Raw genomic sequence first — 16,592 nt, forward strand, 5'->3', positions numbered from 1 at the left:
TCTTTAACTTTTTTTTAATAATCATGGCTGATAAGGTCATGATTATTTTTATTGATTTGATTTTCATTTTACTATTTTTCCTAAGTTTCTCTTTTTAAACCAATGTTGCCTTCTGTGACAGAAATTTCAGGTAAGTCCATAAAACTTATACTTTAAAGGGAAGTCTGAAAATAATCTTTTCTGCTTAATAATACATGAAATGAAAATCCATAATTGGAATTTTAAATCAATGTTCCCTGTCAATAAAAATCAAAACTTTTTTGGTTTATTTTATTATTATTTTTGTTTCTCTGTATCTTTGCCTCATATAATAAACATCTGAATCCTTTATGGAACATAAGTTTCAAAAAATACACAAAACAACATAGATTAGTATACACATGATGAATGATAAAATGCTGGACACAAAAAGAACACTCTTTTTATGTCAGTTGTCCGTGAAAAATCAAAAATGAATTTAACAACTAAAAAAAATATGTTTCCATTGATAGGATTTATTTTTCTGTAAATTGTTAATATGTTGCTATATCATAGGAAGCAATTTCTTTTTTATAAAGGTGCTTAGAATGACCCAAATCTTCCTCTCTTTTAAGAGAACAATATAGATCCTTTCTTTAGGAGAATTTTAATTTAGAGGTCATCAAAATTACTTGAAGACTTTTGGCGAGGAACCGCCTCCATTCTGAGCATTTCAGCAATTACACGCAGTCAACCATGACTTGGTCCTTAATTTGAAAGCTCCCTCATCGAAGAGAATGACTTGTAACTTGTGCTGACAGTTCAATTGTTTCTCACGATGAGCTTCCCTGACTCAAAAGCCCACAGACGCAGTCTTTTATTGATCGGTTGTCCACAGTGAGTAAACCAGCGTAAACCGAACCAGTGAAGGAGCCAAACATCTCACTCAGAACGCCGACGCTTGGAATGGTTTCCCACTGAAGAGTCCAACTCATTATTTTAGCTCTGGGTTAGGAATCTACAAGCTGGGTTTTTATATTTTCTGGTATTTTTGGTTTCAGGTCTGAGAAATTATTGAAGGAGTGCAAATATATTGAAAAATGCGACCCGGGTGGTTTTGAGAAAATGGATCAATCATTAGCGAACAGAACTGTGCACGTTACTTCCAAACACTAAAAACTTCATGATTACTTAATGTGGAGTAAGAGTAACCCCTTTCCTTACAATAATATTCTTAAAAATGTAATCTATTACATGAGTCCAGCATTACTTTTAAGTTTTTTTTCTATTCCTTCTGATTCCAAATCTGTTGTAAAATTAATGATGAGCTTTACTTTAAATAGAAATTCATGTCAAAATGTTAATTTGCCGTGTAAAATGACTCAATTTTAAGAAAATGTGTTCTGTTATTTTCCTTTAGTGTTCAATAAATCATGTTTAAATAATGTGTTTCTAATTGTGTGCAGATTTAAAGCAATCAATCAATAAACGGTGAATTTTAAAGGACGTGGAGGTCAAAAGGATCCACGCATGACTCATACATTCCCAACCAAACCCAAAGCAGTAAGGCTGAGGAACAAAATCCCGTCCGTCTTGACTGGAAATCCACGTCTCCTGGGCTGTAATTCATTAGGTATTTCTAAATTGGAGGAACATAACCCGAGTGAAACCTCAAGTGGCAAGTTCATGCTGCAGTAAACCACATGTTTGCCCCGTGGGGGCAGGAACAAACCTCGTACCCCTTCTATCAGATCTTGAAAATGGTTACTTGTCTCTTTTGCTGCACAGTGAATTATGAACCAGCATACAAGTCTGAGCCACATAAAAAAAGTTGATTTGTTCACCCTTGGGGAAAGAAGAAGTTAAACACTTAGGCTCCTCCATGTGTTGCTGCTTTTTTTTTTTTTCTCCACCAGAAAAAGGAGATTATTCAGCAGCAATTATTACTGAAGAGCCCTTGAGCAAGGGCTTAGATAACAAACTTGTCACAGAAAATTCAGAGCTTTGCTCTTGGGTGTGAATGAACAGCAGGCAGGACCGTACAGGACGAGACCGAATTCCTCATCAAATGTCCCTGAACTAATCGGGTTTCTGCAGAGAAAACCCCGCTCCAAAAAAAACAGGCCGGGTTTATTTCAAATGGAGCAAAAATGTGGCGCCTTTCACCCGTTTCCTTTGCTCAAAGTCTGTTATAAAGAATGAGACTCCCTCTTTCAGATAAATGTCAGGTATCCAAAGATGAGAGAGCAGAGTTTCAAAACAAAAGCAGGCAATGGATCTCACCTGGGTTCATGATGTAGCTGACCTTGAAGCCTTCAAATTCTCCTTTCGGTTCCTTCCAGGCCACATCCAGCTTGGTAGGACTCAAGATTCTCGCTCGAAATCTTCTTGGTGATGAAACTAGACAGAAAAGAGGTGCGTATGAGGAGATTTTCTTTCCTTTATTTTGAAATGCTGAGTAAATGCATAACGCTTATTTGCAAGACTTTGAGTTAATATTCCAACACCTACATCTGCTATAGAAGAGATTTAAGTGGATTAATCTCATGGAGATTAGATTTTTAGGTTAAAAGAGTGCAAAAGATTGTATCTCATCCAATGGAGGATACACAAAAACTCCCCTTTAAAGCCCATATGTCCCATCCTCCACCCTTTTCTTCGTCTTCCTCGATGGAGGGTGCACCACATTGACTCTTAAGGTGGGGGTATGACAGGTCTAGCTGTCTGCATCAAAGCAACCCTCCCTGTTTATCGTCCTCATTATTTGCTGAACTGCCTGTAGGTCTGCTCCTTCTTTCTTCTCTCTCCTTTTAGTCCGTTTTGGCATTTTTGATTCCGCCGTCTGTTTCTATGAATGACTAATACTCCCTGGGGTAGCTGTACTAACCCCTACTTTATTTATTTTTTGCTTTGCTTTGGTGCACCAACATTCCTAACAGGTATGAGGAGGACAATGAAAAGGAGTGAATGGGACTTTCCTTTAAATTTAGGAAGAAAGAAGAGCAAAAAGAACCAAATGGAAAGGCCCTGGAATAGCACACCTGTGCTAATCGACCGATATATATGGCTCCACAAAAATTCAAGACCTTTTACAATCCCCTCCACCTGTGGAGAAAATTCAGCAACACTGTCTGGTTCTTAGAGAAGAACGTTTCCCAGATTCCACACAGTGTTGTTGAGCTTTCATCCAAGGATGTTGTAAAGCACATTAGAAAGAACTCCGTTTCCAAGGTCAACAAGCACCCCATCATTCCAACACCAGCCGAACCAGACACCACACTTTAAATATGTATCTGGATGCAACACATTTCTCAGTTTACTTTAATTAACCAAGGGGAAAAAAAGCCAGAGGAAGAAGACAAAGATATGAAACCCACAAACGTGCTTGTGTTTGCGTCTTTGTTCTGAGGTAAACAGTGCGCTGATGCCAATTTCTTTAAATACCTACACACGGTTTGATGCTGTGTGTTGCTCTGATGCTCTGGAGCAAAGCGCACAAGATTTGTAAGAGTGCTTCACCCAAAATAATAAGAAAAGGGGGAAGGGGAAGAAGCCTTTTTCCAGACTGCACTCCAAAATCTGAATATTACGAAAGTAAAAAAAAAAAAAAGAGGTCATACTTTCTGTAATGCAAGAAAAAAATTATTTTTCAAAAAGGTTTTTCAACACCAAAATAATCTTAGTTTGAGAAAATGTCTTAGTGACTAGAATATAATGTTTGGTATGACCACTTTTTCTAACCTCAATGGAAGATTTTTGGATTATTTAAAGAAAATCCAATTTCTACACAGCAAACTATTTGATCCTTAAAAAGATTTTAAATCTTCTTTTTAGACATTCTAAATATTTGAACAGGATTTCAGTTGTTTTAAACTTCTCTTTGCTCGACTCCTTTCCAAACTTTTCTCAAAATCAACAGCTGAATAAATTTTTGTTTGTCTCACTAAGAGCTATAAGAAAATGATTATTAAAATGAGTCAAAACCATTTAGTTTCATAATCGTGACAATAATTCCTATCTTTAGGCAACCTCTTTTTGCAGTGTGAGGATGTTTTAGCTAAAAAATTACAAAAATATAGGAATCCTCTTAATTTGTCATTAACATTCTGTTACTAATCTATAGTTTGAAGGAAATAATTGCAGAAGCCTGGAGGAGAAAGTTCTTCACATTGTGGAAGATAGCATTATTTAAGGAAATGTCTTTCCTTTTAACCCTTTCCACTATGCCTTTTTTAAAGAAACATGTTGGGTTGAGATGAAATGAAAACCCTTCCAGTTTTCTGGGTGAGGAACTCTGTTTTAACCCTTGTGCTATCTTAGATGACCCCACCCTTGCATTGACGTGTCCCCCCCACCATGACAAAGGTGGAAAAAGGTGGAAAGATTTCATGTAATCCATGGACACCAGTGAAGATCACAAATCATTGAAGAAAAAAGGTTCAGAGCACTGTCTAGTGGGTCTAGATGACCCAACTCCCAATGGTAAAGTGCCTATGATAGCACAAGGGTTAACTAAGTAAATAACAACACAAAAGCACTCGCACGGGTTTGCAAAGGAAATGAGTTTAGGACCATCCCGATTCCACTAGAGAAGATGTGAAGCCCCAGTTTCTACCAAAACACATTAGAAATAAGGTACCAAGGATCTCACCAACCTGGGGATGACAATGAGGACTGCAGGGTTTAGCGCTCTTTCGTGGAAATAAAGGACCCTCTCTTGTCTGAAGAGAAAAGCTCAAATCCCGAATGATTTGAGAAGCTGGTTTCGCACCTCTCAGTTCGCAGTGAACGAGTGTCATCCTATTTGCCCGTGTGTACATGAATTATGGATATTTGTCCACAGCTGGAGGCAAATGTATGCAGAGGTTCACACACAAATATGAAAAACAAAAAGAAAACTCAAGGTTTGGTGCCCCCCCCCCCATAAAAAAAACAACTATCGGTTCCTTTGCAGCGTCAGGCGCACACTCACACACAAACACATGCAGAGAAATCCTTGGGTTTCCTCTCTGAGATTGCATTGGAACAGTGGGACAAGCAAAGAGCGGTGTGCAAATAGCCAGCTGAAGACAAAAACGGCCTTTCCAACAGAGATGGAGACTTAATCCTCATCTTTTTTTCATTGAGGGTGTTGTGTAAACAGCAGGACTGTGTGTCAGTCAAAGCCAACACCAGCTTTGCTGCAAACAGGAGCTCACACTTTTTGAGTACCTCTTCATTTGTAGTCAAGGTGAAAAATAAAGGGAAAAAAGTTAACTCCCAATGTCAGGAGATTACAACTTCAACAATTCATTCTTAGAAAAGTTTAGGAGACATCGGATCAATCTATCATTGCACCAAATTATTGATTTTTATTCCCCAACAAAATCATTAAAAAATTATTTCTAGTCAGTAGTTTTACCTCCAACTACAAAACCATGAATTTCTAACATTATGTTTGGTACGTTTTTACCTAATTGTATTGGAAAATTAGTCATTTTCCTTCAAAGAGCAGCAGTATGTATAAATAAAGCAATTATTTTAACTATCTGTGGATACAAAGTGCCTTCTTTGGATGTTTTTGTGCCTTAAAATCAAACTTGACCTACCAACACCAACACAAGACATAGACGATCTGACAAACCCTTTCTTTCCTTCCCTTTTTCTAAAGATATGTTGAGCATTTAGAAGTTAAACTAGATAAATAAGATGTGCTTTTTGTTTGTTTGTTTGTTTCTTAAAGCAGATAAACAAACAGATAAGAGCTAGGGATGAACAATATACTTTCTTCTAGAATGTGTTCAAACCTCGATTTTTGGGTCCCAGTTTTGTTTTAGTTCAAATTGTGATTTGTGTAAAACACAGCAAACAACAACAAAAAAATGAGAATTGTTGTTAATAAAATAACGATGAAGAATAACTTTTCGGTTGGCCTATGAACCTAGGAAAAGGTTAAAAAAAATCAATCAATAAGAAATCTTTCTTAAATTCAGCACTATAGATGTTGGACATTTTAAATGTAAACCCAATGGTATGCAGTAGGGATGCATCCATACATGTTCCCTGGGATTCTGTTCAATGGTTTAACATACAGTTTGGCATTGAACTGAGGATTGACATCCCTAATAGCAGCAGACGTCCCTTTGTGTAGGACAGAGTTTTCTGTTACAGTAGGGGGCCGAGTAGCTTGAAACACACGAGGAGTATATTTGTATAAACTCCCTCTTGTATGTGGGCTTTTAGGTTTTCTTTTTATCATTTGCTTTGTAGTCTGGCTCTAAAATTCAAAATAAATGGGACAACCAACTTTGTTTGACTAACACCAACTTTCAAGGTTTGGAACTTTTCTACATTTTAAAGAACCAAACTGCAAGAGCAAACCCTTCTTACAAATGTGCAAAACAGACGATTCAAATGCTTACACACTGGCAGAGAATTGCATCATTAATGACTAAAAGATTAGCACCAATGGGCTGTAATCCTAGTAATAATGTACTCCCGTGTCTTTTTCCATCTAAAAGAATCTAGAACTCGATTCCAAAATCTTGGTCATCAAACAGATTTAGCCTTGAAACCCGTAAATTGACCACTTAGAAAAATGTCACAAATTCTAAACCAAGAGCACCCAGTGGCAGTTTTGGACACACCATGGTATATAACACCTTGAAAACAAATGTCAGATGCAGGTGGAAGTCAGCATAAAGGAGGGGACAGCAACAAAAATGAAGGCCTTGAGAAAACAGAAGTCAGCTGAAAGCAAATGTTTCACTTGACTGCTATAAAAATTCCTGCTGCAGCCGAGATCAGCCTCTTGAAGGTGATCAAATGAACGTAAGCACATCATTTTGGTATAGCAGTATAATCAGCACGCTGAACAGTATGTATTTACTTTACCCCCCCCCATCATCATGGGGTCAGATGGTATATCTCTTTGACAGGTTCACCAACAAACTGCTGGAGAAATCACTTTTACCATACCATAGTCTATAGTCAACTTTTTATGGGGGGGGGTGAGGATGAAAAGAGTGTCTCCCTGTTTGGTTTTAAAATGTGGTTTCGTTTTGGTTTATGTATTTATTTGTTTTTTTTTTTATCATAGTCATGAGTTTTTTATGCCGCTTTAGGTGAAGATAAATCAGAAATGTGGTTTGAAGATTGGTTGAGCAAAAATAAATCATTGCAAAACTGAATAAGGTTACTAAAGTCCAAGTATGCATCACATAAGTGGTCAGCATCTTTAGATTTAGCCAACCAAAGGAAAACAGCGTGGATCAGAGGTGACATTTAACCAGGTTCCCAGATTTCTCAAGGTTTCTGTCTATAAACATGAGAAGCCTGAGTAAACCTTCACTAGGCTTCTGGGGGTCACTTTCCTTTTGGAACAGGATTTCAGAAACAGCTTTCACCGCCCTTCAGTAAAGTAGAGTCCTGTTTCATTTGGTTAAATTAAACAAAAAAACTAAAAGTTCTAACTTATAACTAACGTTCTATTTTCAGCCTCGTCTTGCTGAGAGTTTCTCATATGACTCCTCTAAAACCATAGAGGCAAACAAGTGTCTAGATGGAAGCCGTCCAAGCCTCCCATAAGTTTCCTGCTCCTTTTGGGTCACCACCGAAGCGCGGGCTAACACACCGTGGGTTTGACTCAGGAATGCTGCGGCCCTTCTTAAGGGTTTCATGAATTCCGCCCAAAACCTAGCAACTGTCTTTGTAGTGCCAGAGTTGTGTTGCACAAGTTTACCTAGCTAATTATGTGCTGGCTGAGTGGAGAACATAACTCAGAAGTAAGCTTGTTGTCAGAGCTGAAATCCCTGAGTGAGACCACTTTCAAATAAAGTTGGACATTATTTTTGTAGATTTACAAAGGAAAAAAAACGGAAATACTTTCAAACTAACCGATATCTAATCCGCAACAATTAAGAAAAGGGAAGTTTTATCCATGAGATGCCAACAAGTCTCTTTAGTAAGGGCAAATCAGGCTAAAATCTTCCAAATAATTGCCAAATTGACGTTTTATTATCACTAATTGTCATTATAGTATTGTAAAACACTAGTGGGGCATTTATGAGGCAGTTAGTGCTTCTGCACTAAAAAAAAATCATTAAAAACATCAACTTTTTTTACCAATCATGTCAGAAACCCGTATGTTATGTTCACACGGGCCTTGGCAACGCAGGTTAAAGCAACCACTTCCATCCAAGCAACCACTATGTAAACCCACATAAATGCGCGTTTCGGGCTTCTGCGTTCAAAGTTTTCGCCTCGATAAGTTTCTGAGTGCGTTTTCAGGCTCTACTTACAAAATGTGCACGCATTGAACGTGCGTTGAAAGTCAGAGACTAGTGATTCATGGGCATCGTCCTTTCCAATTCACGCAAGTGTCAAAGGTTTGAAAGGTGATCATGAAGGAGAAATGAATAACTGCGGTTTGTGCGCGGCCGGAATTATATGATACCAAGTCTTTCATATATCGGAATCGAGCTGGGAAAGAAAAAGCCTGGAGGAAGACTGTTTCAACGTTGATCACCAAGCCTCTTCCAACTGTATCAGGTAGCGGCGGTCCAGTGTGAACACCATATGCTAAAATTCCAGAACCCACATTCAGAGTCGCACATGCCTGCCCTGAACGTAGCATTAAGGTCAAGTCTGGAGTCAAGTCTCCAGACCCTGCCTGTGACTCGAGTCTCGTATCTAAGTCCTCATAGCGCTTAGGGCCTTCAGGCAGCAATGTGTTGCTTAGAAATAAACTCAATTGAATAAAGTTGAGGCAAATTAGCTCATTTCCTAATTGATGCTTGCTATGAGTCTCAAAATAGTTGGAACGGGTGAAAAAAATGGCTGAGAAAGCAAAAGTATTTAAAAATAATCAAATGGGAGAACACTGAGAAACTCGGTGTTATCGAGTCTGAAACATTATTAAAGGCAGCGTGTAGTCAGAGTAAACAGGGACCGGGTTCTCAAGTGTGTGTAAAAAAAAGAAAGGACGTCAGTTGTACGATGTAAAGCATTTTAAATGGCAACAGACTTTATGATTGGCAAATATAGACTGAAAAGTTCATTGCCAACAATCGACTTCAACAAACGATTTGCAGAAATAAGGAGGAAGAGCTTCATCAGATGAGTCCATTTCAAGGTTCCGACCCACTTCAGGCTTCCTTTTTGCAGTTCAGAATCCAATAAGTGATGTCAGAAATGATCCGTAGATGGTAAAATCTGTCTTTTATGTCCCATATATTATGTTTTTGGCCCATCTTTTGTTTGTCTGCTGAGATTAAAGCTGTTAATTTACTAAAATAGATATAATAACTGTGATGCTTGATTTCAAAAATGTATTTTCTGAGGGGTGGTTCAGTGTAAAGACTCAAGACAAAAATAAAAGCTGTCTAAAATATTGACTCTTTATTTGTATTGTAGGACAGAATAATGGTGACAATTACAAAGATCATATCCATATTAGTGCTACACAGAGCTTTTGTTTATTATTTTAGGCCATGAATGAGTAAAATGATGCATAACTGCCTCTAAAGAAATACAGAAAATGTACCGATAAGAGCAAGAATGTTCCAGTGGGGATTTAATTCAGACAAAGAGATCATTTGTGACCTGTCAAAGACCCATTTGGAGTCTCAGGTACCCCCCCCCCCCCCCACACACACACACACACGCACACACAAATACACTTTACACAGGCTTGAAGAAAATTAGCAGGTTTCAAATGAATAAAGAATAATTACAGGGAAGGCAATGAAAACACCACTGCAAACTGAAAACCTAATTTTTTTTTTTTTTTCAAAAATTACTTTGGTAACTTGTCATTATTTGAAATGCATAAAAAACAAAGACCATAGAAAAGGTTATTTAAAGAACCAATTCACTGTGCCTTTGCAGCAGGACAGCAGGCCTTCATGATGAGGCCTTTGAATGGATAAAATTGACCACTTAAACGCGACCTCTGAGTGAAAAATGCTTCCAAGAATGGAAAGCCCAATAATATACACCTAATAAACACCTTGATCATTTTTGAAAGGTACAAAGATTTCCATAAAACAGTCTGAGGTCTCTGCTTTGTGGTCTGGAAACCTCATTAAGTCTTTTGAGGTGAAACCCCTGTCAGCCTTGCAGACCCTGCTGGCCCTGGAACGCCAGCAGCCGAGCTCAGGTACGTACCTTGACCTTGTGCCGAGTTGGGGAGCAGAGCGATGAGAATACAGCCCAGCAAGCAGAGGCTCGGTGTGACTGAGGACTGCATCCCGACGCCAGCAGACAGCAGAACACAGCAGACCTGCAGGGAAGCGCGTCAAAAGACAAGACCAGAGAGAACAAGGAGGAAGGGCAAAAGACAGAGGAGTTCAAATCTCCAGATGCATCACTGCTAAAACACAAATATGCTTCATTTTGAGGTGGAGAGCCATGAATGTTAGAAACTCCTATGACCGCAGAGAAGCTGCAGACTGGAATTGTCTCATTTCGGGAATCTATTCATCATTTTAAAGGCTTCAGGTCCCTAAAGTGATTTATGAAAGCATGCACAGCCAAACATTATAAGTCAGAACAACAATATCCCTTATTCAACCATTACTGTGAATATTTATTGTCTCAGAAAACCAGAAAACTTTATTTGTAGATTCTTCTCTTTTCTCATTAAAATAACTTCTTGTTGTTAAATATTTGCGGCAGAACACAGAAATGCAAACATCTTCAATGAAAGGAGGGAACTTATTCAAAAGATCAGGAAATTCAACAACATTTGGTTGCATTCAGTGAACATTTTAGCTCAATCAGTAAAATGTTGGCGACTGAGGATTCAAACGTCTGACGATCAAACGTGAGGTCCAGTGTCCCTATGAAGGCAGAATCACTTCCAGTTTGCTTTGAACTTCAGATTTCAGCTTTTTACGGGGGTGGGGGGTGGGGGGGGGTGGGGGGGCTTATTGAAATGTATTGTAAAGGTTGGAGGAGAAGTGCGGAATGTGCCCCCCTCATGCATCACTTCAGAGAGCTGGAGGTGCAGCAGCGAACGCAGCTGTCACCTGGATGTGCGCCGGCTTCACAAACGTGTCCTGCAGCCAAACATTAGAATGATTTGATATTTTGACTCTAAAAGATGTTTAAAATGTGTTTTTTCACCATCACAGCTTTGAGGGAAACCGTTCTTGGTGAGATCAAAGCAGTTCGATTTTATTTTTCTCAAAATCAAATTTAAAGACTTAAATTTAAAGACTTTCAAATGATCAACAACTTTTTGAGCCCGAGTACATTTTTGTAAATAATCTTTTGGGTCCCTGCGTGGTTTTCCGCATCCGTCGCTCTCAGGTGCATCTGTGGTTTTTACGCATCTAAATCCAGCAGCGCGGCGGAGAAGTATCACAGCAAAGACAGAGAAATGCCCGTCAAACTGCTGCTTTCACTAAAACAAAGGCACGGAAGCTTTCTGCAATTGCAATTAGCTCAGGTGAGATCTGCACGCTGCGCCAGCGGCGGCGGCGTTACGCGCGCGGCGCGGCGCGGAGAGGACACCTTTACGGCGCAAACGGCTTTGTGGCGCGCGCGCGGATGAAACGCGGGGTCCTTACCTTCTCAGATCATATGTTTGCAGGTTCTGCAGATCTCCTCAGGACGGCTCTGTCACAGGATGTGTGGCTCCTACAGCGACTCTCTCCTGAACTACTCTCTCTGCTGGCCAGATGGAGCCAAGTTCGACAGAATGAGAAGAGGAAGTAGAGAGGAAACATTTCAAAATAAGGTGCCAGAGTCCTTTGAAGTATTGATCCTCTTGAGGATCAATAAAAGAGTGGCACGGGCTTCCGACCTGTTTTAGGCTGTATTAATAAAAAATAAAAAGTTTGTTGGTTTTAATGTACATTTTGGTGCTACTTTCTTTTTAGTGTGTTTGTCTGATTGTTTTGAATTGTACAGTACTTTGAAATGCTTGAAAAGAATTATAAAAGCAATCTTCATGCAAATAATGTTTGATTTGATTTGATTAACTGTTTTGTGATGATTCTAAACCAACAATACAACTGCAGTCTTCATTTAAATCACATTTTTAGGAAATCCCTGCAGCTGAAGTAAGTCACTGAATTGTATTGGTTTACTATAAAAATGCAATGAAAAATACCCATAATTCACTTGTAGTAAAAGAAACATTTGTTTGTTTTTTCTGCCACATTTTTTGTCTTATCCAATCGATGTTGGTTTCAGTAATTAAAAGTTAATTATTTGAATTTAGCTAAATTAACTTTTTGTTATGTTGAACACATCTGTATTAATTTCCATGGGAAATCAGAAGTTGTGAAGTTATGCAGTAAGCCCTAAAATGTATAAAAGTTGTGGGACGTTTGCCTTTTAAACAGTAAAAGACAAAATGCTAAAAACAATATTGTTAAAAAAATAATGTTTTTTTTATTGTTTAGTTGTGAATAAAATCAGCTCTTGGCTATGAATGGAAGGGCCACTGGTTTTCAGTTACTCATTCCTGCACAGATTTACTAAAGTGAACCTTTACAGTCAGAAAGTGAGCTCCACTCTTGTCTTACTCTGAAGCCAGACTGGCGTTGCTTCCTCAGAAGCTGTTCTCTCCTCAGTCAGCTTAGTGCTCCGCTGTGTTTCTGAGTTTAGACTTGCAGTGGGTCCGATGGGTGTTTCCTGCTTCATTCACTGTCCAGCCCTGCAGCTATTCATTCCTTTTTACCTGCTTCATGCAAGGCGAGGCAGCAGAAAAATGCGTTGGAACGGCGGGCGGCTTTGAGCGGCTGCAGGGGCTTTGTGTGGATTTCGGTGACCCCTGGCCATATTTGCTCTGAGAGCCACCAGAGGCCCTTAAAAACGTGGCCCTTTTAGCTCTGAGCTGGTGGGCAGAGCCCAAATTGTGAGTATTATAAAAAAAAGTGTTAAAAAAGGTAAACAAACAGTTGTTCAAAGTGGCTTAGCAATGATTTCCCCTTGTTTTCTGTATTTGCAAGCCACTTTTGCATCTTCTAAGCTGGATAGAACCGATTTTCAGCTCTTCATCCGGTGCCATTCATCATTACAGGGCTTGAATTCTTTCTGATATTTTCCTAAAGCAAAATGGCAGTCAGAGAGCTGCAGCTCCGGACGTGCAAGTGTCTTTATCTTCAGGATGGCGTCATGCCTTGAATGAATAATTGGTCCTGTGTGTCTGCAAAGGGTGAGGGTTAAGTCTCCCCGTGCCTCAGTTGTTACGGGTTTGTTTGCCGAGCGTGTAGCCTTTAACAGGCGAAATCGAGGTCTCTGAAGCCTCCTGCATTATCATAGGCATAAATATTTAACAGGAAAACCGCGGATGCTCCCTTTAGATGGTGCGTTTTGCAGCTCCCAAACTGTAGTCGTGAATGAGCCAAAATTCTTTTGCAACTTTTTCTTACGGGAGGTCGTGTCCAAACTGTGTGGATTTACAGCCTCCCGGGGGGGTCAGCCGAGGTCAAGACAGGCTTCAAAACCTGATGCTGAAACCAATAACTGAAAATTTATGAGTAAAAGTCTACAAATCTTAACTTTGCAGAACCTTTGTGAAGTGAAATGTAAAATGATGAAAAAACTAGACTTGATTAAGTCACAGAAGAGATTTAAATTCAAACTAATTAACCAGCATTTACAAAAAACTAGCTAATTACCAGACCTCATCTGAATTCACTCTCTGCAAAACATGTTTGTTGTTTGCTGCTTTGGGAATTATTGATTACTTTATCGTGCCAGCATCTCCGCCTAATGGCAGACTGATGTTAAGCAAGCTGAGGCCTGAGCACCAACAGAGCCAAAGCGGTGGTTTGTGATATGAATTCACGGATGCTAAACCAGGGAACCCGATTAAAGGATATTTATTTTTGCAGGATTTAAAAAAAAATGCGCTTTTGCACCTGCTGAGATGCAGCCCCACATCAAGCCTTGATTGTAAGTGAATGGGAGATAATTACAGCCTGTGGCCCATTGAATGGAGGAGACGCTTCCATGAGGTGAAGGGAGAAAACCTCGTCAGAAAAAAAGAGATGACAGTAATGTACGTCTGTTTTACAGTTCCATTTTAAAAGTTTTCTTCTTTTCTGTCTCCCAACCATGTGACTGAATGCGTGCAGCTCATTGGCTGATTGGGTTCTGGGATCAGACCAGAAGAAGTTTGAAACTTTACTCTGTTTCAGTCTAAAACACACACACAGAAACTGAACTGCAAATATTGATGTGTTTTTAAGCTAGATAGTGTTTTAAAGGCATATAAAACAAGAATGACAGCTTGTTTTTTTAAATAACAGGACTGCAGGGACAAGATTCGGTTTGCAATCCTTCTTTTTTTTACTGCGCCTTTTGTGCAAAAATGTCACCTCTGCCGCATACGCAAAACCAGACAAAAATAGCTAAATCAAGTAACGAACCTAAAACACACACATCTGAGATACCCACAGGAAGTTGTGAAATTATTATGGGATGGCTTCAGGACCTCTCTGGCTGATTAGGTGGTTTTCACATTTAAACTCGATAGCGGAAAGAACATTTTTATTTAAGCATTCTTCATGAAATCCAACACACACACCCCGAGATTAAGTCAACAACCACAACCAAGTCTCATTGACCTTTGACCACCAATCTTAACCCCCCCACCACCAAAATTATAATCACCTTTCCACTTTAAATTTAAAGTCCTCCCAGAGTTTTTGATCAATCGCCTTCAAACTCCTCGAGCATCCTGAGGAAGCTACTGAGAACCGAATCCTGAAATCACAAGTTGTAGATGTTGTACGGCGTTTACGTGGCGACTTTGACTATTGCTGGCATATTTTCTTACCAGAATATTGTTAAAATTTGAGACATTAGTTGTTGGTTTGAGCTGAAACAAACGATATGTCATACAATATGAAAATATCAGTTGCCGAGGAAATCCAAAAATGTACTTTAGCTAATTTTATTTTCTCCGCCACATTTTTTTAGCTGATTCCTCTGAAAATGATATAAACCTGTACGTCATCACCAAGTGACCCAAAAACACAACGGTTGCTATGGAGATACAACTAACAGGAAGACTTTTAGGGGTGGCAGGGGGCAGAGGGGTAGAGTGAGGGGCATGAAGCAGCTGGTGCAGGGCCGGGTATATAGATGCTTTAATCCGATTTTTAATCAGACTTTTTCGCTTGTGAAGTAAGCTTAGGCTTCATTTATATATTTATAGATTAGAAATTTGGCAGCTGAACTACATTTTAAAAGTTTAAAATGACTGAACTTAAATCTAGAAAGAGTCACAGAACGTGCAGTTTCGGTTTCCTTGCATCCATGTTATGAAATAATCAAAAATTGGAATAAATGATTCCTGCCAGATGGTCCTTTCCATGTAGAGTTTGCATGTTCTCCGTGTGCTTTTTCTCCGAGGGTTTTGGCTTCCTCACGCGTCCCAGAAACATGTTCAATGCATTTAATTGGAGATTCTCCTTCTCTCACGTGGATGAGTGGGAATGTTTGTCTGTGTGCAAAACCCTGCAACAGTATGGAGACCTGTTCAGGGTGCGTCCCACCATCACCTGAACTCAGGTAGACTCCAGCAGCCCCTCTAACCTTAATCAGAACAATCTGGAAATACAAAATAGACGGATAAATAACCAACTGTTCGTCCATGTATCTCAGAAAAATAGTAACTTCACCTCCAATGCTCCCAAAAGTGTACATTTCCCGGTGCTGCCACTGAAATGCTTTAGTGAGATAAAAAATGTAAAATTCCACTCAAGTATTTTAAAATCCAAGTTTGGTGAAAGCAGCACAAAAAACAAATCTCAGAAAAATTGTGAATTTCTTCGTGTTGTTGAATCTTTCTGCTGATTGTCCTCTCTTATATTGCTTAAGCATTATAGTTTTATTGTTTGTGGAACTATTTCATTGTCAGGCTTCTGTTACTAGTAAAATGTAAAATATAATTTCACAAAGTTACATTCTTCAGTCAATCAAAGCATGAAGTTAACCGTTTCATTTCCTGTAAGCCTGTAAACAAAACATGACATTTAGACTATTGGCTACACCAAATAAATTGAACCAGGTATGAATTGACTTTTGTTTAATATCACAGTTTTAATGTCTTTCTTAACTTCTGAGTAGTATGCAGATCCAGTTTTATCAGTCATTTCTACCATTTAGAGGCAGCAGAGAAGTCATGAGTTTCCGGCACAGTTTAGAAACATGTTGTGTGCGCAAGATATATCATTTATTAAACATATTTTATTTTGTTTGAAACAGTCGAGTATTTCTCTGTTTGCATTTTTAATGAGTATGAAATGTCTACAGTGAGTTTGTGTAGTTTCCTGCTTGAGTTCTCCTCATGCTACACACAGAATTACCGTCTTTCTCTGAATGAGCCTTGGCAGTTCTACTTTTCATGCAATCCATTCCGTGTAGATAGCATGTGATCTGCAAGACCCACTCTGATGGAAATGGTGTTTTTAACACGTTCTCTCGTGGCATTCCTCTGATGACGGAGGACATGCATCAAGAAAATAAACCTTCAAAGTACATTTCGGAGTATTTCTTTTATCAAATCATTGTGAATCAGTAGCAGACAGAAATATACGGTGATGGGACAGAAAATGTGCTGGGAAGCCCACAAGCTATTGTTATTATAATTATTAAAAGACACTGGGAATCATTTTAAAATAGATAAAAAA

At 39.0% G+C, this 16,592-nt stretch overlaps 1 protein-coding gene across 5 annotated transcripts in view; it reads right to left on the reverse strand.

The window, feature by feature from the left end:
* Positions 1-11,645, reverse strand: part of col14a1b (collagen, type XIV, alpha 1b) — a 114,649-nt gene extending 103,004 nt beyond the window's left edge. For 3 of the 5 annotated variants that reach the window (XM_011480659.4, XM_011480658.4, XM_020706881.3), the window contains exons 1-3: positions 11,511-11,645; positions 10,105-10,219; positions 2,242-2,358 (exon numbers count right to left, since the gene is read on the reverse strand). In XM_011480659.4, coding sequence (XP_011478961.1) covers positions 2,242-2,358; positions 10,105-10,186 — 199 coding nt within the window. In that variant the 5' untranslated portion in view covers positions 10,187-10,219; positions 11,511-11,645. The remainder of the gene's footprint in view (positions 1-2,241; positions 2,359-10,104; positions 10,220-11,510) is intronic. The other 2 variants (XM_078955123.1, XM_011480660.4) reach the window with 1 other exon arrangement.
* Positions 11,646-16,592: the final 4,947 nt, after the last annotated feature.

The sequence above is a fragment of the Oryzias latipes genome, chromosome 11, assembly GCF_053564925.1.
Source record: "Oryzias latipes strain Hd-rR chromosome 11, Olatipes_Hd-rR_3.1".
NCBI lineage: Eukaryota > Metazoa > Chordata > Actinopteri > Beloniformes > Adrianichthyidae > Oryzias > Oryzias latipes.